General features: G+C 55.1%; 4 protein-coding genes across 6 annotated transcripts; all 4 read left to right on the top strand.

Moving 5' to 3' along the window:
• The first annotated feature begins 553 nt into the window (after positions 1-553).
• Positions 554-3,806, top strand: SPEM1 (spermatid maturation 1). Of its 3 annotated transcripts, none has more exons than XM_058676410.1 (4): positions 554-944; positions 1,071-1,128; positions 1,342-2,086; positions 3,671-3,806. In XM_058676410.1, exons 1-4 carry the CDS (start codon positions 795-797, stop codon positions 3,789-3,791), a joined length of 1,074 nt encoding a protein of 357 aa, XP_058532393.1. In that variant the 5' UTR covers positions 554-794; the 3' UTR covers positions 3,792-3,806. The 3 variants fall into 3 exon arrangements, with proteins under 3 accessions (XP_058532393.1, XP_058532392.1, XP_004594859.2); XM_058676409.1 differs by having other exon boundaries at positions 560-953; XM_004594802.2 differs by lacking the exon at positions 3,671-3,806 and having other exon boundaries at positions 564-953; positions 1,342-2,122.
• A 76-nt stretch (positions 3,807-3,882) lies between these two features.
• SPEM2 (SPEM family member 2) lies at positions 3,883-5,719 on the top strand. The gene is made up of 3 exons (XM_004594803.2): positions 3,883-4,108; positions 4,251-4,308; positions 4,391-5,719. The coding sequence occupies exons 1-3, from the start codon at positions 3,971-3,973 to the stop codon at positions 5,692-5,694; spliced, it is 1,500 nt and encodes a 499-aa protein (XP_004594860.2). The 5' UTR covers positions 3,883-3,970; the 3' UTR covers positions 5,695-5,719.
• A 542-nt stretch (positions 5,720-6,261) lies between these two features.
• Positions 6,262-10,202, top strand: SPEM3 (SPEM family member 3). Its single transcript, XM_058675655.1, is given in 4 exon segments — positions 6,262-6,469; positions 6,618-6,675; positions 6,834-10,165; positions 10,167-10,202. Coding segments are annotated over 4 exon segments (3,564 nt in total). The 5' UTR covers positions 6,262-6,331.
• Positions 10,203-18,582: 8,380 nt separating this feature from the next.
• Positions 18,583-20,313, top strand: TMEM102 (transmembrane protein 102). The gene is made up of 2 exons (XM_004594804.2): positions 18,583-18,870; positions 18,958-20,313. The coding sequence occupies exons 1-2, from the start codon at positions 18,657-18,659 to the stop codon at positions 20,292-20,294; spliced, it is 1,551 nt and encodes a 516-aa protein (XP_004594861.2). The 5' UTR covers positions 18,583-18,656; the 3' UTR covers positions 20,295-20,313.
• The last annotated feature ends 86 nt before the right edge of the window (positions 20,314-20,399 follow it).

The following is a 20,399-nucleotide window of genomic DNA, read 5'->3' as shown; positions in this document are numbered from 1 at the left end:
TTTTTTCTTCCCCTTTCCCCTTGCCTGGCCTAGCTGTTCTCTAAGCAGTCAAGCCCTCCCAATGCTAGTGACCTGGGCCCTGACCCCTGTAGACAGATGCCTCAGCATCGGGGGGCCTGGAGGGGGCTGGGGAACCCACGATTCAGCCACGGACTCCAAATCCCAGCCCCTCTCCCCAAGAACAACCTCCCCTGGCCCCGTCGACAAACCCCTGCCCCCGACTCCCCACCCCCACCCCTTTGCGGCTCTGTACACATTTTTAAACCTGGCAAAAGATGAAGAGAATATTGTAAATATAAAAAGTTTAACTGTTGGTTATGCCTGCTGTGATGCTGGTGGGGGGCTGGGTGTCTTGGAGAAGGGACTGATGAGGGAGAGGGGTGTCAGCACCCCCAGCCCTTCTTTTTGAGCAAGTAGTTCTGAGATCTGAGAGGAGGGAGGGGCGGTGGGTGTTGGGATGGGGTTGCTATAGCAATGGGACTGTCTGCAGAGTAAAGGTCAGGACGTGTAACAGGGCAGACTGAAGCCACAGAGGCAATACTAGATGGAGGGGCAGGGATGGGTGGGCAGGCACACCCAGGCCAGAGGACCTGTGTGGGGGTTGTTGGGTGAGGCCTGGGCCGTTGCAGCCACGGGCCCTGGACGCATTGTGAGAGCTTAGCCCTAGGGCAATTGTGACTCGCCTCTTCCCACTGCCCTCCCTGCCAGAACCTTCCAGATCAGGCGGGCAGGCTGGTGGACCCCGTGGGCACAGTGGGCTGGGCCTAAGGGCCCAGGTGGCCCTGGGAACAGCCATGGCCATGGCTCAGCGGCCACGGCCTGGGTGGGCTTCCTATCACCACTACCCTGCCTACCACCAGCACAACAACAACTGCCAGGATGTGGGCAACTCTATCCTTCTGCTCTTGGGCCTTATCATCTGCATCAACATTGGCATCAACATGGTGACCTTGGTCAGGGCAAGGCCAAGCGGGATGATGGACAGTCTGGGGGGAGGAGGGAGAATGGCTGGGACCTGGGGGGGCCGTCTTGCCTGGGAGGAGGGGGTCACTGTGTTCTCCCCTACTTAGCTCTGGAGCCGATTCCAAGTCATCTTATACCAGGTGTTCTGTGCCTTCTGTGAGAAAGGTAAGCAGAAAGAGGGGACAAGAAGCAGACCTAGTGGGGCCAAGGCCGGCCTCTTTCCCTGCTGGCTTCCCTCTGACCCCAGACCTGCAGTTGGGCGGCTTCCATCCCTCAACTCGGCGTCCCCTCCCACCCTGTGAAAGTCAACCTCCCCCAGCCTCCCCCAGCCTCCACCAGCCTCCACTAGCCTCCCCCAGCCTCTTTGTCACTCCACAGAAGCCCCTAAACCAGCCCCGCCACCTGAGAAGCAGACCCAGTCCCTAAAGAAGCAGTGCATCCCTGAAGTCCGCCTGCGATGTACCATGGACCCTGTGAAAATGACCGTGACCCCTCCGCCTGTCCGCCGCCATCACCAGCGGGGCTCTCTGTCACACCGGGCCCAGCGCCCCATCGTTTGGGCCCCTGACACGGATGACGATGAGAAGCCCTCCCCTCAGCACCCAGCAGTCTGTGCCCACCACTGTGACGGCCCCAAGAACTGGGAAGCTTGCCAATCTGTACAAGGGATCTGGGCTCCCTGGATGCAGGATACCCTGGAACCAACCCCCACCACCATCCGCTTCCAGTCCAACGTGGAGGGAAGGCCCCACAAGACAGACTTCCATTCGGAACTGGGCCTGGAGGCCTACGTGTACCCTGTCAACCCCCCGCCTCCCAGCCCCGAGGCCCCGTGCCATAAGAACACAGGGGGAGCAGGGGCCGGGGCCGTGGCGGAGACCGAGCCTGCTCAGTGTCAGCCCCAGCCAGCCCTGCCACCCGCCCTGGGCCCAGCTATCGTTCCCGAATTTCCCCGGCGCCGCTCCTCAGTCCGAATAGTTTATGATGCCCGAGATGTGAGGCGGAGGCTTCGGGAACTGACACGGGAGGTAGAGGCCTTGTCCCGCTGTTACCCCATAGCCTCTGGATCTAGCACTGCTGAGGGGACAAGTAAAGATTGGGTGTATCGTTCCCTGGCTGGCAGGTGAATTGGGGATAAAAATAAACAGGAGACAGGTGACTGTGGTGGTGGTGTGGGGTGGGGGGTGGATGGCATCTAGAGCCCTGGTTGCTAAGAAAATGACTTCCCTAGCAACAGACCTAGAGGGCCCCTGAGGACCCTCATCAATCTCTCGGCTTTGCAAGGCCTGTCCTCGGTTCTGTCACAGGCCCTTCTTGGTACCAAGCTTCCCACCTGCCTTGGCCCTTTTATGTGTTCCCTCCTCTGGCCCCGGATCCCTGGGCCCCAGAGCAGAGACACCATCCCCATGGCCCTTGCTCCTCAGAGGCCTGGCTCTTGGGGGAGCTTTTACCTGGGGCTTCCTACCCTCAGGTAGGCATGGAATTATGGGGGACACGCAAGGACTGCTTCACATAACATCACAAGCACTCTGTGACCTGTGATCATTCCACCCCGTCACAAAGAGTGTGGTTCAGGGAGGCCAAGGGACTTACTTGCTCACAGTTATAAAGACATCAGGGTCAAAGTCAAGAACACCGACATGCCATGCCCTTGCTCCTTCAGTTAAATATCTGTTGCCATCTAGTCAGCTTGGCCCACCAGACTGCCCCACCGTCCTCAATCCCACTGGGCAGTCAGGGCTTCCATGCTTGTTCTCTTCCTAGATGCTAGAGTCCCATGTGGGCACACAACACACACACACACACACACAGGGCGAAGGGAACTGGCCCCCACGTTCCACACCAGGCAGACTCCCGGAATGTGAGCATGCAGACTTGGTGTGACTTGCCCTCTTCTCTGCAAACTTACATTCAGCTAGCATTATTGCTCATTCTAAGTGGGTACTTGAAGGGTCCTCCAAAAGTTCATGTCAATGCAGGAGTAGGTGCTGTGGTACAGAGGGTTAAGTCACCATACACAATTCTGGCATCCCATTTGAGTGTTGTTTCAAGTCCCGACTGCTCCACTTCTGATTCAGCTATCTACTAACGTGCCTGGGGAAGCAGTGGAGGATGGCCCAAGTGTTTGGGCCCCTGCACCTTTGTGGTAGACCCAGAAGAAACTCCTGACTCCTGGTTTCTGATCGGCCCAGGCTCAGCCACTGTGGCCATTTGGGGGAGAGAACCAGCGGATGGAAGATCTCTCTATAACTCTGCCTTCAAAATCTTAAAAAAAAAGTTTCATGAAAAAGCATATTATGAAAAAACTACATGGATTTCAAAAGTATTTTTAAATTTTTTAAAATTACTATTGGAAAGTCATATTTACAGAGAAGGAGAGATAGATCTAGCATCCACTGGTTCAATTCCCAAGTGGCTGCAGCGGCCAGAGCTGAGCACATCTGGGCCAAGCCAAGAGCCAGGAGCTTTTTCTGGCTCTCCCACACAGGTGCAGGGTCCCAAGGCTTTGGGCTGTTCTTGACTGCTTTCCCAGGCCACAGGCAGGGAGCTGGATGGCAAGTGGAGCCGCTGGGATACAAATCAGTGCCCATATGGGATCCTGGCACATGCAAGGCCAGGACTTCAGCCAATAGGCTACCATGCTGGGTCCCAAAAAAATATTTAACAAAATAAAATCTCAGTTCTATTCCCTACATGCAGTTTGAAGCCCTGGTGTGCTGGAGAGTTTGGTGGCAACCACTCACTGGTTCTTTTTTCTGCTGAATGGGCCACTGTGCAAACATAGGATGGTGCCCCACCCCTGCTGCTCCCTCTGCAACCCCCGGTGAGCACTGGAGTGTAGGAAAGCTGCTCCCTCTGCATTGTGACTCTCCCTGCTTGGCCTCATTGTGACCTGGCTCTCACCAGGTGACTCCAGGTACTGGCATGAGTGCAGTGTGGGTCGGGGCTGGTGGGGGGGAGGGGGGGAGACTGGCCCAGGTGGCCCTAGGATCCCCCCCCCACCATTATGGAAAATCAGTTATGGTATGACAACTCGGGGTACTCCAACGAATACCAAGCAGGCTGCCAGGATGCCGAGGAAACCCTGTTTGTGCTGCTGGGCCTCATCATTCTTGTCAACATCAGCATTAACGTCACTACCATGGTCAGTGATGGTTGGAGACCACCCCTGGGGGGTGGAGAGGGCTGAGCGCGGGAGCTGGCCATAGCCTGCACCTGCAGAGATGGACCTAACCGGGTGGGAGGGGAAGGGTGGAGCTTTCACTGCCAACCCACTCCATCCCCAGATGTGGCAAGGACTCCAGAACATCCTGGACAAGGTGTGCTCTTGGATTAACCAGAAAGGTAAGGATGGCGGCCCCAGAAACCCATGCCCAGCACCCAGCCCCGCATTTTCTGACCATGCTTGCCTCCCTTCCGCCCCCAGATGAAGTTCAACCCATTGAAAGTCCACCCAAAGACTCCCTAGCCAAGGCCCAGGATGTCCACATCCACTGGACCCTGGACCCTGTAAAGGTGAAGATGACCCAGCCCACACCCTACTCTTCTTCCTGCCACCGCTTCCACAATCACCGAGACAGCCCCAACGTTGGCAACAGCCGCAGAGGCTGCAACAGCCGCCGCCGCCGCCGCCGCCTTCGTCGTGGAGGCGGTATACCCACCTGCAGCCACCAACAGAGGCCACAGAACCCCCGAAGATTCCCCTGTGGCCGCCAAGTTTTCTGCAACCAACAGCCCGGCTATAGAGTGCCAAAGCTGCGGACAAAGCCCTTCTTTGACCTGGAGGGCCAGGACACCTGCCTGGAGGAGGAGGAGGGCCTGGCTTCCCCGTATCCCAAGTTCCCCAAGAGGGGCTGGGGCAGGTTCTATCAGCGCATGGCCCTGCCGTCCAACATGGGGCTGTGGGGTCGCCAGGGCGGAATCCTGGCTAGCCTGCCGCCACCCTCCCTCTACTTGTCCCCTGAGCTGCGCCGCCTGCCCAAACGTGTGGAGGCCAAGTCGGAGCTCAGACTGCAATCCTTCGGGCCCCACTGCTCACAGTCCCGGCTCTGGGGCAACGTGGAGGCGGAGCAGTGTACCCCATCTCTACCACCCCAGCCCCGCAGGCTGCCTCCCAACCCTTCCTGGGCCCCCGGGAGTCACAGCCCTTACCACTCGGGGGGCCAGGCGCTGTTTGACTGCTGGGACCAGCAGCGGCGGCGAAACGCGGACAATTTGGAGCCCCCACCTGTCCTGCTGTCCCGCGGTACCCGGCCAGAACCTCAGGGCTATCGGGAACACTACGCCTCCCAGTCCCACGGGCGGAGCCACCCTGGCCACCCCTACAACCAGCCCAACCGCAGCCCCCACCCCTCCATGGGTCACTTGAGCCACGTCTCCCGGGACCCCCACGAGGTCCGCCGTCGGGCAGCTGACTGGGCTGACGCTCCGTCGGCCCGGCACCCTCTCACTACCTCCACTTCTCTCGTGGTGCTGGGCGAGACTGCCTACCAGCGGACCCCAGCCGCCAGCTCCCAGCAGGTGCCTGAGGTGCAGGCCGCTGATCCGATCCCACCCCCAAACACATTCGTCCCACTCAGCCGGAATCCAGGGGGCAATGCCAGCTACAAGGTGTATGACAGCCTAGAGTTGAAACGGCAGGTGCAGGAGAACAGAGCGCGGGCCAACTCGCTGCCACCACCTTCCACCTCACCCTCTCTGCACAGGAGCAGGGTGGGGAAAGTGAACTGACCCTCTCACTGGCAGGTGCTCGGGGTTGGGGGGCAGGATGTGAAGAGAGGAATAAAGATACAGATACAGGAAATACTGTGATAGTCTGTAGTTTGGAACTACCACTTCTCCCGCCACCCTAGGAGCCTTGGAATGAGAAACCAGTGTCTTCTAGGCTCCCTGCACGGGAGAGCTCCTCCTGGTGTCACCCAGCACATGCACCACGTAGCCCCAGACTCCAACCCACCCTGTGGCCTGGCTCTGCCAGAGGCTGGGGCTCCCTGGAAATGCTGAGGTCAGAATCCAGCCAGCCGTAGGAGCGCCCACTTCTATGCAGCCCCAGGCCCGAGGCTCCAGGAAGGGCAGAGGTGCTGGATTCCCCACCGAAGCTGCAGGAATGCTGGAGCGAGGGAGGGAGTGACTGGAGAGGTGGTCTGGCCTCCGGGCGGCAGTTTGCCAGTTCAGACTCTAGTTGACTACAGCTGGTTACCAGGGAACTTCACACTGAGCCCCCTCCTCTTTCACCACCTCCCTTATTGTGACCTCCAAGCACCTGCCCATTGTGACTCAGTCCTCTGCCCCTCCCCCACCACAGGAGTCTGGCTCCAGAGAGTATGTGGGGGCCATGGGGCCCAGGTAGCCCTGGGGACCCCAGGCCATGGGTGAGCGAGCCCACCATGGAGCCCAAGCGTGTTCTGGTACCAACCCCAGGAGATGCCAGGACTTAGGGGACTCCATCCTGCTGATTCTGGGCAGCTTCATCTTGCTCAACGTGGGGATCAACGTGGTGACACTGGTCAGAGCAGGGGGGGTCTGGGCTGCAAGGTTATGGGGGTGGGTGGTGAGCAGGCTCTGGAGGTGGGCCACGCTGAGGTGGGCCAAGGGCTGGGCTTTGGGAGGGCTCACCCTCCTTCTGGACACCTCCCTTCCTGTGCACCCCTCAGCTCTGGAAGCATCTCAAAAGCTCATTACGGATCCTCTTCCATCACTTCTTTCCCAAAGGTGAGTGCATACGGACGTGGTAGGGGACTCCCTGGGGAGCAGGCCTGCCCCCTCCTGCTTTTTGGTCTCCCTGCCCCCTACCCCACCCTCTTGCTCCTCGGTTGCTCAGGGAGCACCCCCCTTCCTGGGGTTGTGCCCCGTCTCATCCCTCCCTGCAGACAAGCAGCCTAGCAGTACCAGCAGCCACCCTGTGTGCCTGCGCTGCTCCGTAGATCCCAAGACCCTGTACTCAAGAGTGTCATCCCGCTTCCATCAGCGCTCAAGCTTCCTGCTGGGGCACAACCAACACCCCGACTCTTGGACACCGGACACAAATGACGCCAAGCCTTCTCGGTTATGGATGTCATCTCCCTGCGGCCATGCCGGGGCTCCTGCCGAGGTTCCATGGGGACCGTGGAAGGAGGGGATGCTGGGAGCCACCGAAGCACCCCAGGCTGTGGCTTTGAAGGCCCAGACCTCCTTGCTGTCCAAGCCAGGGTCATTTCCTCAGTTCCTGAAGACAGGCAGCAAGGTGGATGCTGCTATGCCACTCCGCTTGCCTCGTGAGAGCAAGACTAAGGCCCACGCCCCTGCCCAGGCCCAGTCCCACTCTGCAGCCAACACCCCTGCCCACATGCAGACCCACTCTCTCACCCATGGCGCTGAGCCAACCAACTCCCAGAACCGGGGCCTGGAGCATCCTTCAGCCCAAACCCCTGCCGAGGTCCCGCTGCCTCCCTTGACCCCTCCCCCAACCCCTAATCCAGCCAAGGGCCCCAGGCAGCCCTCAACCTCCACTATGGTCCAGGACCCAGCCCACCACACCACAGTCCCCAGCCAAGTGCAGGCCCCCATCTCAGACCATAGCCCCCAGCAAACCCACTCCCAGGCCCACGGCCCGGAGCACACTTCTCTTCAGTCTTCAGTCAAGATCCCGGCAAGAGCCTCAGTCCACTGTCAGGGTCGCGAGCCAGCCCACCCCTCAGCCCAGAACTGGAGCCACTCAGAGGCCCATGGGCCTGAGCACTCATCAACCCCGGCCCCAGCCTCCACTATAGCCCATTCTCCATCAGTCCAGATACATAACCACACTCAGGTCTCTGCCCCAGCCTCCACCTCAGCCATTGCCTCCAAGTTTGCCCCAGTCACAACTCCTGTCCCTGCCCCTGCGCAGCCAGTGACTGCCCAGGCTGGTGACCCAGTCTCTGCTCCATCACTGGTCATGGATGTGACGACCCCTGCAATCCCTGCTCCTGTCCCAGCCACCACCCCTGCTCCTCTCTCAAATCCTCTCCCCTCTGCCCTGCCTGCCTTCACCCAAGGCCTCTCCACTGGCCATGTGGTCTACGATGCCCGCAGAATGAAGCAGAGCAGCTTTCAGATGTACAATCCCCAAAACTCTGGGTGTTCTAGAAAAGATGAGGCTGTCCTCTCCAGGCCCCAAGATGGGCAGGGCCTGGTGAGTTCTGAGATCTCTGAACCAGCATTAAAGCCACATGATGGAGATGGTGCCACACCTTCTTCAGGACCCATCCTGGGTTACCTGGAATTGGGGAACATGGAATGGAAGGTTCCAGAAGATACCAGAGACAAATTCTTCCAGTCTAAGACCTTCTCTTACTGCAGTTTCCATCCTTGCGATTCGGAAAGGAGGAATTCCCAGCTCCCTGTCTACCCCAAGTTCCTGGTCTACTCACAGGATGCTGGACCCCTCAAACCTTGCTTCCACTCTCCAACAGCCACTCAGAACTCACTGGCTACCCTTCCTCCACCATGCACGCTTTCCCTGCCGCTTGTTCCTCCCAGAACCTTTGTGGTTGCAACCAACCATCAGAAGCCCTCTGCCCCATTACAAACCCACACCAAACCGCCTCAGTCAATCCCACCTCCCCAGTTCCCTAGCCCTCCCCAGTTCTCCACTGCTGCTTCTCAACCTCTCCTACGACCCCAACAACCTGAACTTCAGGAGAATCTAGGCCTTATCCAAGACTCTGGCCACCAAGTGACCTCAAGCCCTTCGAAGGACTCAAGAGTTCCAAAGAAATCAGGCTTTTTGTCTTCTTCCCAGAATCTTGGACTCCACAAGCAGAATCCAGGTCTGGCTCAAGATCTGGGTCTCCCCAAGTTCCCAGGCCTTTCTCAAGACCCTTATCTCTGTACTAATTCAAACCCTTCCCAAGACACTGGGCTTGCCCAAAACCCAGGAATTAACCAATATTCTGGCCCCCGAAACAACCTGGGTCCCACTCAAGAGGCTCATGCCTTTAGAAACCCAGGTCTTATCCAATCGGCTAAGACCCAACCATTATCCCAATCGTCTGATCTTCCGGGTGCAGCCTTTATGCCAGACTCTGGAGCCTCTAGATATCATGAACTAAATCAAGACATGGTCGTCGGCCAAGGTCAAGATCTCTCCCAAGCAATGGACCTCCGGAAGAGCCCAGGCATGTCTCAAATCCCTGGAAGCTTTAAGAACCCAGGACATGTTCAAAATAATCCAGATGTCTACAGGAGCCTAGGCCTTAGCCAAGATCCCAGACCACAGAAGAGGGGTCCATATCATACCCAAGACCCCGAAGTCAGCAAATCCTCAAGACACTCCCAGCCAGCTGGTATCCTCAAAGGTCCAACCCTTGCCCAAACCTCTGGTCTCCAAAAAGGCCTAGGCCTAACACAAGACTCGGGAGATTATAAGAATTCAGGCCTCACCCAAGACTCTGCAGTCCAGAGGGACCAGGGTCCTTCACAAGATTCAGAACATGGTAAGAATCCGGATCTTACACAAGCAGCTGAAGTTGAAAGAAGACCTAACCTGACCCAAGATTCTGGAGTTTACAGGAGCCCAGTATATAGCCATGGCCCTAACCTCCACAAGGGATCAAGAGTTAAACAAGAGCATGGTTCCCAGAAGACCCCACTCCTCCCCCAAGACTCAGTCATCTCCCAGATGCCAAACTTGACCCAGGAATCTGGCCTCCCCCAGACCATAAGCTTTCCCCCAGATCCTGGCCTTCTCGAGACCCGGAGACCTTCTCGGGACCCTGAATTGGTCCGAGATGCGGACGCAGCTCAGATCCCCAAAGCAGCCCTCCCCTCGAGGAAGTCGTTCGTGTCTGAGAAGGCGCCGCAGGAAAATGCAGAGCAGCACATAGCCTGGACTTCTGTTCCAATCAACCAATCCCCCTCTCCTTCCGAAAGAAGCCAGCTGGCTGCCTCCGACCTACAGACCTTCTCAGAGGTCCCCGTAATAATTGAGCTTCAGTCATCCTCCCGGCGCGTGGGCAGCCAAGATTGGGGGTACCGCCCCATGGACTCGGTGCCTTCGGCCTGCCAGAACTACCGCCAGATGTCTATGCCCCCCAAAATCAACTGGAAGGCCCACTGCCCTGGCCCAGGTACCCGGACCGGCCATGTGGTCTTTGATGCCCGCCAAAAACAGTTAGCAGTGGGCAGGGACAGGTGTGAAGCGCTAGCTCCCAGACGCCTTTACCAAGAGGTACCCAGCAACACGGGGGAGACGATCAAGGAGTGGGGCTATCAGAATGTGATGAGGACCTTGGACAAGGAAGGGTCAAAAGTACATCTGGAATAAAAAGACGAAAGATGTGCACGTGTGTATGTGTGTGTGTGCATGCATGTGCATGCGTGTGTGTACCAAAGGACCTGTACCCCAACTCCAGCTCTTACGCTGGCTACCCACAGTGCCCAAGGAGGACTACCCCTCCCCCAGGGCTCTCTCACTGGGCCCATTACCCTCAGAGTCTTGGAGTTGTGGTAACCACCAGCCAAATGTGCCTATTAAAAAAGTAAATTCAAGTTACCTAAGATTTAAAAGTCAAGGGGATGATGTTTGGTGTGACAGTTAAAGTGCTGTGTGGGATGCCCAGATCCCATAGCAAACTGTTCCAGTCCCCCCAGCTCTGCTCTCCGTTCCAGCTGCTGCTAATACAGACCCTGGGAGGCAACATGTGATGGCTCAGACAGTGGGTCCCTGTCACCCTTGTGGGCCACCTGACTTGAGTGCTGGGGTCGTAGCTTTTGTCTTGCTTAAGCCCTGGCTGTTGCTTAAAGTATCAGGTGAGAGATTTGGCTCTCTACCTTTCAAATAATAACAAAAGACAAGTAAAAATTGAAAAAATCTCTGCTCCTTAGTCTGATTTGCGTTTCAAGTGCTCTATAGCTACAAAGAGCATTGTCTTTAGTATTGGAGAGCAAGGCTTCATTGAGAAAACGCTATTTTGTTAGTGATGTTTCAGAGTCTTCAAAATGTTGAAAACAGGTGACAAGGAAAAAATTTTAAGTTCCCACATAATCCAAAGAACTTAGTTTTTTATTTTTTGAGTTTCTTTTTTTTTTTTAAGATTTATTTATTTTTTGGGCCCAGTGCTATAGCCTAGTGGCTAAAGTCCTCGTCTTGCATGTACCAGGATTCCATATGGGTGCCAGTTCGTGTCCTGGTTGCTCCACTTCCTGTTCAGCTCTCTGCTTGTGACCTGGCCTGGGACAGCAGTAGAGGATGGGCCCAAGGCCTTGGGACCCTGTATCCACGTGGGAGATCCGGAAGAAACCAGGAGCTAGGAACCTCCTCTTGTTCTCCCACACAGGTGCAGGGTTCTTATTCGTTCAGGTGACTCACTGGGAAGTGAAATGAAAGGGGCGAGGAGAGTGATGCCCAGACCATGATCAAGTCTGCTGTTGTGATCTTAGAAACCTTCCTCCCCAGTTCTGGAATATTTGGGCACACACAGTCCTGGTTATTGGGAAGTCACAAACTCTCCTCCTGTCAGTAACCGCCCCCTCTCCCCCACCCCAGGCCTGGGTTTCCCAGGTGGGGATGTGGATCTCAAGAGCTTCCATCACTGGGCCTGGTTTTTGTCTGGGCCACAGACTCTCTTGCCCACAGACTTAGGTTAGTACTTGGGAGATGGCCCAAGGGCAGAAGACCCAGGGCTGGATTAATAATCTGTGAGTGAGCTCCTGGTTTCTTATTTTCCCCTGCTCTACGCTCCTGGTGCTGCTAGCAAATATCACCCCCAAAATGGCTTGGAGGAGTTGCTGTAGAATCACAAAACGGTTTGCCTGCCCAACATGGAGCTAACTAATCACTGTTAACTAGTGCAGTGGATGAAGAGCAGGCGTTTGTTGCAGAGTATAGAGCAGGGAGGCAGGCAGCTCATGATTAGACCTGGACTCCCTGAGGAAGCGCAAGCAGTGAGTCTGACAGTTCAAACCATCAGCTCCTGATGGGCCTCTGGTCGGTGCACAGGTCACATAGCTTGCTTGCTTTCTTTCTTTTTTCTTTTTTTAAAGATTTGTTTTTTATTGGAAAGGCAAATATACAGAGAGAAGGAGATACAGAAATATCTTCCATCCACTGGTTCACTTCCCAAGTCGCTGCAATGGCCAGAGATGAGCTGATCCAAAATCTGGAGCTTCTTTCAGGTCTCCCATGCAGGTGCAGGATCCCAAAATTTTGGGCGATCCTCAACTGCTTTCCCAGGCCACAGGCAGGGAGCTGCATGGAAAGTGGAGCAGCTGGGATTAGAACCCATATGGGATCTGGCATGTGCAAGGTGAAGATTTTATCACTAGGCTAATGCGCCAGGCTACTGGCTTTCCTTTGATTGGCCACAGATAGGGACAGGCATATTTCCTTGAGAATGGCAAAAGTAGGCTTCAGTCTGTCCAGGCCAAAGGGTAGACGAGGGGCCCAGTGAGGTAGCTTATGGCTAAAGTCCACACCTTGCACACACTGGGATCCTGTATGGGTGCTAGTTCGTGCCCCAGAGGCCCCATTTCCCATCCAGCTTCCTGCTTGTGGCCTGGGAAAGCAGTCGAGAACAGCCCAAAGCCTTGGGACCCTGCACCCGTGTAGGAAACCCAGAGAAGGCTCCAGGCTCTTGGATTCGGATCATCTCAGCTTTAGCTGTTAAGACTATTTGGGGAGTGAATCAGCAGATGGAAGATCTTCCTCTCTGTCTCTCCTCCTCTCTGTTTGACTTTCCAAAAAAAAAAAAAAAAAAGGTCGATGAGGTACTAGTGTCCTTGGCTGGGGTCTGTGTGGTTCAGAGGAGGACTTCAATGGCAAGGTGGAACAAGATGTTCAATGAGCCTCCTGGCACGGGCCTGAAGAAAAGCTCTCATCTGCTGGAATCCTTTGCAGTTCAACCTGATGGAATTAAAACACCCATCACGGTTAGTAGACATTGGTAAATCAACATACTTTGAAATTATTTCCTTGTTTAAAATTGTGATTACCATGTAATACTTGCACATCTTCATGACATACTGTCCAATAGTTCAACAATGTACACAGCTTAAACCAGTCATAGCAGAATATTCGCCTTTCCTACAAAAGTTCTCAGAGTACAGGCTGATGGAGCTGATGTTGAGATGTTAAGCTGCTGCCCACAAAGCTGGCATCCTATCTGGGTGCTGGTTTAAGGCCCAGCGGCTTCACTTCTTTTTTTTTTTTTTTTTTTTAATCAACAACAGGAGTAAACTTAAAAAAATTTTACAACATTATGGAGTTGATTTTATTGTGCTTGGAGTGACAAGATTGGCAGTAACTCAGAACTGTTGAATTATTGAAACCTCCTGAGCAGGATCCTCAGAGCAGGCCCCATATTGGGGACCCTGGGGTGGTGTCAAGTGACTGTCCTCCATCCCAGGGTGCAGACATGTTTGGGAGGCTGGGTGTGGCTGTTCTGTTTGTCCCCCCTCACTTCCCCTGGATACAGGAGGAAAAAAGAGAGAATGTGGAAATGGTGATCTCACCCACCTTCCTGTAGCCCTTGACCCTTATCACCCTAATCAACTATCATCAAGAATAAATACAATTGGGCCCGGTGCCGTGGCCTAGCGGCTAAAGTCCTCACCTGAACATGCCGGGATCCCATATGGGCACCGGTTCTAATCCTGGCAGCTCCACTTCCCATCCAGCTCCCTGCTTGTGGCCTGGAAAGCAGCTGAGGACGCCCAGTGCTTTGGAATCCTGCACCCGCCTAGGAGACCCGGAGGAAGTTCCTGGCTCCTGGCTCCGGATTGGCACAGCACCGGCCATTGCGCTCACTTGGGCAGTGAATCATTGGAAGGAAGATCTTCCTCTCTGTCTCTCCTCCTCTCTGTATATCTGACTTTGTAATAAAAATCAATAAATCTTAAAAAAAAGAATAAATACAATTAACAACAACAAAAAAAAAACACATGGAGTTAAATAATATGCTACTGAATGACCAATGTGTCAAAGAAATGAAAACATTTCTTTATCCACTCCTCTTTTTTTCTTTCTTTTTTTTTTTTTATAGTGATTACATGGTTGATCAGGGTGGGCAGGATTGAAGTTTAGGGAAAACTGAGTGAACTCATTGCTTCAAAACTTACTATTTCTTCTTGTTGTTCCTGGGGAAGGGGAGAGACAAAGGCGGAAGCCACTCATGACTTTCCACACATCCCAGTCCCCAGGGATGAGGAACCGCCACCTCATATCAACCCAGGGTCTCAATGTGGACGTATTCCGAGGGTTCTGCCCAAGTTATCCACTCCTGTTTGGATGAGCGTCTGGGTTGTTTCCATGTCTTCGTTATTGCAGATTGTGCTGCTGTAAATACAGGATTACAGATCCCCTTCTCATAGGCAGATCTCATTTCCTGTGGATATGTCCCTAGAACTGGAATAGCTGGGTCACACGGCAGGTTTATTTTCAGGTCTCTTAGCACTCTCCATACTGACTTTGACTGTGGTTGTACCAGCCCACATTCCCCCCAGCAGTGCAGGAGGGATCTCCCCACATCCACACTAGCAGGTGTTGTTAGTAGAGTTCTGAATGTAGGTCAATCTCTCTGGAGTTAGGTGGAACCTCCATGTGGCTTTCATTTGTATCTCCCTGACAGAGAGCCTGAGTAATTTTTCATACAGATAATATATATGACATATTATATATTAATATGTATTATATATAATATATCTACATCTATTGAATTTGTTCCTTTGAAAATTGTTCATTTCCTTCACCTTTTAAAAAAAACTTTATTTGCTTTTATTGGAAAGGCAGATCAGATTTACAAAGAAAAGGAGAGATCTTCCACCTGCCGGTTCACTCCTCAAATGGCCACGAAGGCCAGAGCTGAGCTGAGCTGAAGCCAGCAGCTTCTTCTGGGTCTCCCACGCAGGTGCAGAGTCCGAAGGCTTTGGGTCATCCTTGACTGCTTTCCCAGGCCACAAGCAGGGAGCTGGATGGGAAATGGAACAGCAAGGACATGAACTGCTGCCCATATGGGATCCTGGCACTTTTCAACACAAAAAATTAGCCATTGAGCCATCATGCAGACTCCACCCCCCCTGTTTTTTAGATTTAATTATTCTTTATTTGAAGGAAAGGGTTGGAGGGCCAGAGAGGGCAGATCTTCTATGCATTGGTTTACACCCCAAGTGGACCCAATGACTGGGGCTGGCCGAAGCCAGGAACTCCATTCAGGTCTCCTGGGTGGACAGCAGGGGCCCAAGTATTTGTGCTGTCTGCTGCATTAGCAGGTAGCTAGATCGGAAGTAGAGAAGCTGATAACTGAAACAAGTGCTCATGTGTGATGCCAGTGTTGCATGCTATGACTTAACCTGCTGCTCCACAACCAGCTACATGGAAAATCTCGGTCCCCTCTGCCTTTCAAATAAAAAAAAATTATTTTTAATATTGTTTAGGGGCCAGGCGTGGTAGTCTAGTGGCTAAAGTCCTTGCCTTACAAACGCCAGGATCCCATGTGAGTGCCGGTGTGTATCCTGTCTGCTTCACTCTCCATGCAGCTCCCTGTTTGTGGCCTAGGAAAGCAATAGAGAATGGTCCAAAGCCTTGGCACCCTGAACCTGCATGGGAGACCCTGAAAAAGCTCCTGGCTTCACACTGGCTCAGCTCCAACCATTGCAGCCACTTAAGGAGTAAACCAGTTGATGGAAGATCTTTCTGTGGCTCCTCTCTGTAAATCTGGGTTTCCAATTAAAAACATATTTTTAAAAATTGTTTACATAATTGAGATGGATGTGCGTCCATGTGGATCTCTAATTAGGTTATGGAGGATCAGATAAGGAAGAAGGTGAGTGGGACAAAGGTTTCACATTTCCTGTTGTGTATGCAGGAGAGGAGGGGAGGGACCTGGGCTGTTCCTTGTTATCCAACTACATCAGCCACCTGCAATGGGGAACATTCATTGAATGATGCCTTAGAGACCCCAGTTGGGAAGAGTTCCGAGGGCGTTACTTGAGTGGTTTCAATAGTTCTGAGAAGTCGTGTTTTTTGTTTGTTTGTTCGTTTTTGTTTTTAAGATTTTTAAAAAAGATTTATTTTCATTGGAAAGACACATTTACAGAGAAGAAGAGAAAGATTTTCCATCTACTGGTTTACTTGCTAAGTGGTCACAATGGCCAGAGCTGAGCGTATCTGAAGCCAGAAGCCAGTAGCTTCTTCCAGATCTCCTACGCGGGTGCAGGGTCCCAACACTTTGGCCATTCTCTGCTGTCCCAGGCCGTTAGCAGGGAGCTGAATGGGAAGGGGGGGGGGCGGTGTTCCTATGAGATGCCTGTGTTTGGAGGTAGAGAGTTTGCCAGTTAAGAGAATGGATTAGCCCCAAGGTGTTGGTTTTTTTGCTCCAGAATTGAGAAAATTTTTTCAAGTTCTAATGGCTGACAAAATCCACCTTAGTGCACCGTAGGCCTAGGAACTTGTTGCAAAGCTTGGCCAGGAGAGTTGTCCATCCTATTCTGCTTTGCAGCCACTGGTGAGGCAATTGATGTTCCCTGCTATCCTAGATGAGCTGGAGCTGATAGCTAGACGGCTGTCATGGACCTCATGTGTGTCTAGATATGCTGTACATGACATAGGCATCAGTAACTGAGGAGGTCCAGTCCAGATGCATGCACTTCAAGGCTGGGCAGCACGAACTGTGATTTTTTTTTCCCCTGTGGATAGGGTCTGAGTTCAGCAATCCAATTGGGGAGCCCCCTCAAGAAACCTCATCTGGAGTGACCTCAAACTGTACTCTTGTGTGTTCCAGCCAGTGTAGGGTAAGGTGCCCCCAAATAATTTTTGTTTTAAGAGTTTTTTTCAGGGGCCCGGAGGCGTGGCCTAGCAGCTAAAGTCCTTGCCTTGAACCCACCAGGATCCCAGATGGGCGCCGGTTCTGATCCCGGCAGCTCCACTTTCCATCCAGCTCCCTGCTTGTGGCCTGGGAAAGCAGTTGAGGACGGCCCAGTGCCTTGGGACCCTGCACCCGCGTGGGAGACCTGGAGGAAGTTCCCAGTTCCTGGCTTTGGATCAGCGCAGCACCAGCCGTTGCGGCTCACTTGGGGAGTGAATCATCGGACGGAAGATCTTCCTCTCTGTCTCTCCTCCTCTCTCTGTATATCTGACTTTGTAATAAAAATAAATCTTTTCAAAAAAAATTATTTGGGGCTGGCATGTTGGCTCAACAGGCTAATTGTCTGCCTTCTACTGTCAGCATCCCGTATAGACACTGGATCATGTTGCAGTTTCTTCACTTCCAATCCAACTGCTTGCTTGTGTCCAGGGAAAACAGTTGAGGATAGCTCAAAGCCTTGCGGCTCTGCACCAGAAGAAGCTCCTGGCTTTGAATCTGCTGATTGCAGCCACTTGGGGAGTGAACCAATGGATGGAAGATCTTTCTCTCTATGCCTTTTTCTCCTTGTCTATCTGCCTTTCCAAGAAAAAAAATAAAACAAACCTTTAAAAAAATTAAAGGAATTGGGCCCGGCACGATAGCATAGTGGTTAAAGTCCTCGCCTTGCAAGCGCCAGGATCCCATATGGGCGCCGGCTCTAATCCCGGTGACCCCACTTCCCATCCAGCTCCCTGCTTGTGGCCTGGGAAAGCAGTCGAGGGCAGCCCAAAGCCTTGGGACCCTGCACCCGTGTGGGAGACCTGGAGGATCTGCCCCCATCCAGCTGCAAGTTCCCTCGGGACTTGATTTCCAGTCGGGATAATTCTCCTGTGTTCCCACCCACGCGGCAAGTTCTGAGTAACCCACCCTAGCGTGTATCCCTCCTGGAACTCCTACCAGCGGCTCCAAGAAGATGTCCTCCCTGCCCAGCCAGGCAGCCGCTTCCCCAACACTTTCCTGGATCACCTGTGATCTTGGGAAGGTCGTGTGTGACCTTCCTAGGCTCCACGCTTTCTCAGTCCCCCAAGTGAGACAAAAATGGCTGGGAAGAATCCCCTTGTATCTAAGTGATTTAACGGTCCTTCTTCATCCCCAGAGACGAGGGTCGGCCCCTCTCACTGTTTTTCTTTTTTTCTGCTAAGATCCGTCTTAATCTTCCTCAAAGGAATGTGTGTAGGTCAGATCCGGGCTTGAAATCCATAGGCTTGCCAATCACAATGGAAACTACAACTCCCATCAGGCACTGCTTCCGCTGAATGGGCCTGGATGAGGGGAGCGCGGGAAACAAAACTACAACTCCCAGGATAACTGGAGATCTCAGCGGCGTGAAGGAAGCGGCCGGGCTGGGACTGGAGGCGGGGCCTGGCCGGAACCCCGGGCCGGGGGGTGTGGCCTAGCTTTAGGGGCGTGGCCACCTGTGGGCCTTGGGAAGAAGTTACCTGTGGACCGATTCTAGCCGTTCTCTTCCTCGCTCTTGCAGCTTCCCCTGCCGGGGGCAGGGGGAAGAGGCTTGTTTAACCCTTAGTCCTCTGCCGACAAAGGGAAGGTAGGCCAGGGAGGGGCGGAGGCTGCGGAGATGGACTCCTGCCTTCCGTAGGCGTGGCCCGACAGCTACCTTCCACCTGCTGAGTCAGGTGAGCTGAATCGAGGGGGTTGGGGGTGTGGGGACCTGCATGTAAGAAAGGAGCGATGACGGGGAAGTATGTGTGTGTTCAATGTGAGGACTAAAGCTTTAGATTCTGCAGGCCCAGCTGTGGGGAAGGAAGAAGACGGACAGCGAAGGAAAACGCCCCGTGTCTGTGTGAGGCGCTCGCCCGTCAGGGGCCACCGGGCCGCATGGCTTCTGCGGTGTGGAGCAGTGTCCCGTGGTGGGGCCCGCCGCCCCCTGCCCCGGCGCGACCGCTCACGGACATCGACTTCTGCTCGGGGGCGCAGCTGCAGGAGCTGACCCAGCTGATCCAGGAGCTGGGCGTGCAGGAGAGCTGGAGTAACGGGCCCCAGCCGGGAGCCGACCTCCTCCGGGCCAGGGATTTTGTCTTCTCCCTCCTGGGTGAGTGACGCCCGGCCGGTGGGAACTCGCAGCTCTCAGCCCCCGGCTTGCAGTGTGATCCTTACAACGTGTTTCTTCCTGATCTAGGTCTAGTTCACCGCCGGGATCCGCGCTTTCCTCCCCAGGTGGAGCTCTTGCTGTTGCGTGGCGGCATTCGCGAGGGTTCCCTGGACCTGGGGCCTGCCCCGCTGGGCCCCTATGCGCGGGGACCTCACTATGACGCTGGCTTCACTCTGCTAGTGCCAGTCTTTTCGCTGGACGGCAACGGGCGGGAACTGCAGCTGGATCTGGAATCCTCTTCTGCCTGGCTCCGCCTGCCAGGGCTGGTGTGTGGACGCTCGGCCCGGGAGGCCTGGCACGATTGTCTAGGACCCCCAGTGCCAGAAGGACACGACTCCATCCGCCACCCCCAGAGCAACTCAAGTCCTGACAAGCCGCCCAGCCCGGTGCACCAGCCGCTCGGCGACGTCACCGAGCCCGCGGCACAGGCAGCCTTGGGAACATCACCGAGTGAGAGTGACGTTTCAGGGCCGGAGTCACCTCAGCGTGACGTCACCACGGCTCTGGACTCTCTCGCACTGAGTGAGGTCACCCAGGCAGCCGTCGAAAGCGGCGTCCCAGAGGACGAGCAGCTGGAGACTCGGGAGGCGTGGCCCACTTTGTGCCCCACGCAGGTGGCCGCCTGGTTCTTCGCCACGCTGACCGCGGTCGCCGAGTCCCTGATCCCGGTCCCGGGAGCTCCGCGCCTGGTGCACGCAGCTCGCCACGCGGGTTTCACCACAGTCCTCCTGGCGACGCCCGGGCCCCCGCGCCGCCTCCTGCTCTTCGACCTGATCCCTGTGGTGTCCGTGGCCGGCTGGCCCGCCGGAGCTCGGAGCCACTCGTGGGCCGGTCCACTGGAGGACGAGTCGACCTCCTTCTACCTGGTGCCCGGCGGCGGCGGCAGCAGCAGCAACAGCACCAAGCCCCCGGGAGCCTCCGAGTGGCAGCTCTGCTTCGCCCGCCAGGAGCTGGCGCTCAAGGCGCGCGTCCCGGCGCCGCTGCTGCAGGCGCACGCCGCGGCCCAGGCCCTGCTGCGCCCGCTGGTGGCGGGGACCCGGGCCGCGGCGCCCTACCTTCTGCGGACGCTGCTGTACTGGGCGTGCGAGCGGCTGCCCGCGCTCTACCTGGCGCGCCCGGAAAATGCGGGTGCCTGCTGCCTGGGGCTGCTGGACGAGCTAGGCCGTGTGCTCGAGGCCGGAAAGCTGCCTCATTATTTTCTGAGTCGCCGAAAGCTCAGCGCTGGGGACGGCTCCTTGGCGCTGCTCGGGGCATTGGTCCAGCTCCGTGGGGACCCTGTGCAGGCCCTGCGAGCGGCTGTAGAGGAAGCCAAGGTGGCGCGCAAAGGGGGTGGCTTGGCAGGCGTGAGAGGCGGGGCGCATTAAAGAATCTGTTCCTACCAGCGGCGTGGAAAGCGCTCCCTTTATTTCCATCTGCGAACAGGACATGACGGGGACGCCTTAACCCCTCGTCCGAGACCTGGAGTGTTC

This window comes from Ochotona princeps, chromosome 17 (assembly GCF_030435755.1).
Source record: "Ochotona princeps isolate mOchPri1 chromosome 17, mOchPri1.hap1, whole genome shotgun sequence".
Classification (NCBI taxonomy): Eukaryota; Metazoa; Chordata; class Mammalia; order Lagomorpha; family Ochotonidae; genus Ochotona; species Ochotona princeps.
This window is presented reverse-complemented; position numbering and strand designations above follow the sequence as displayed.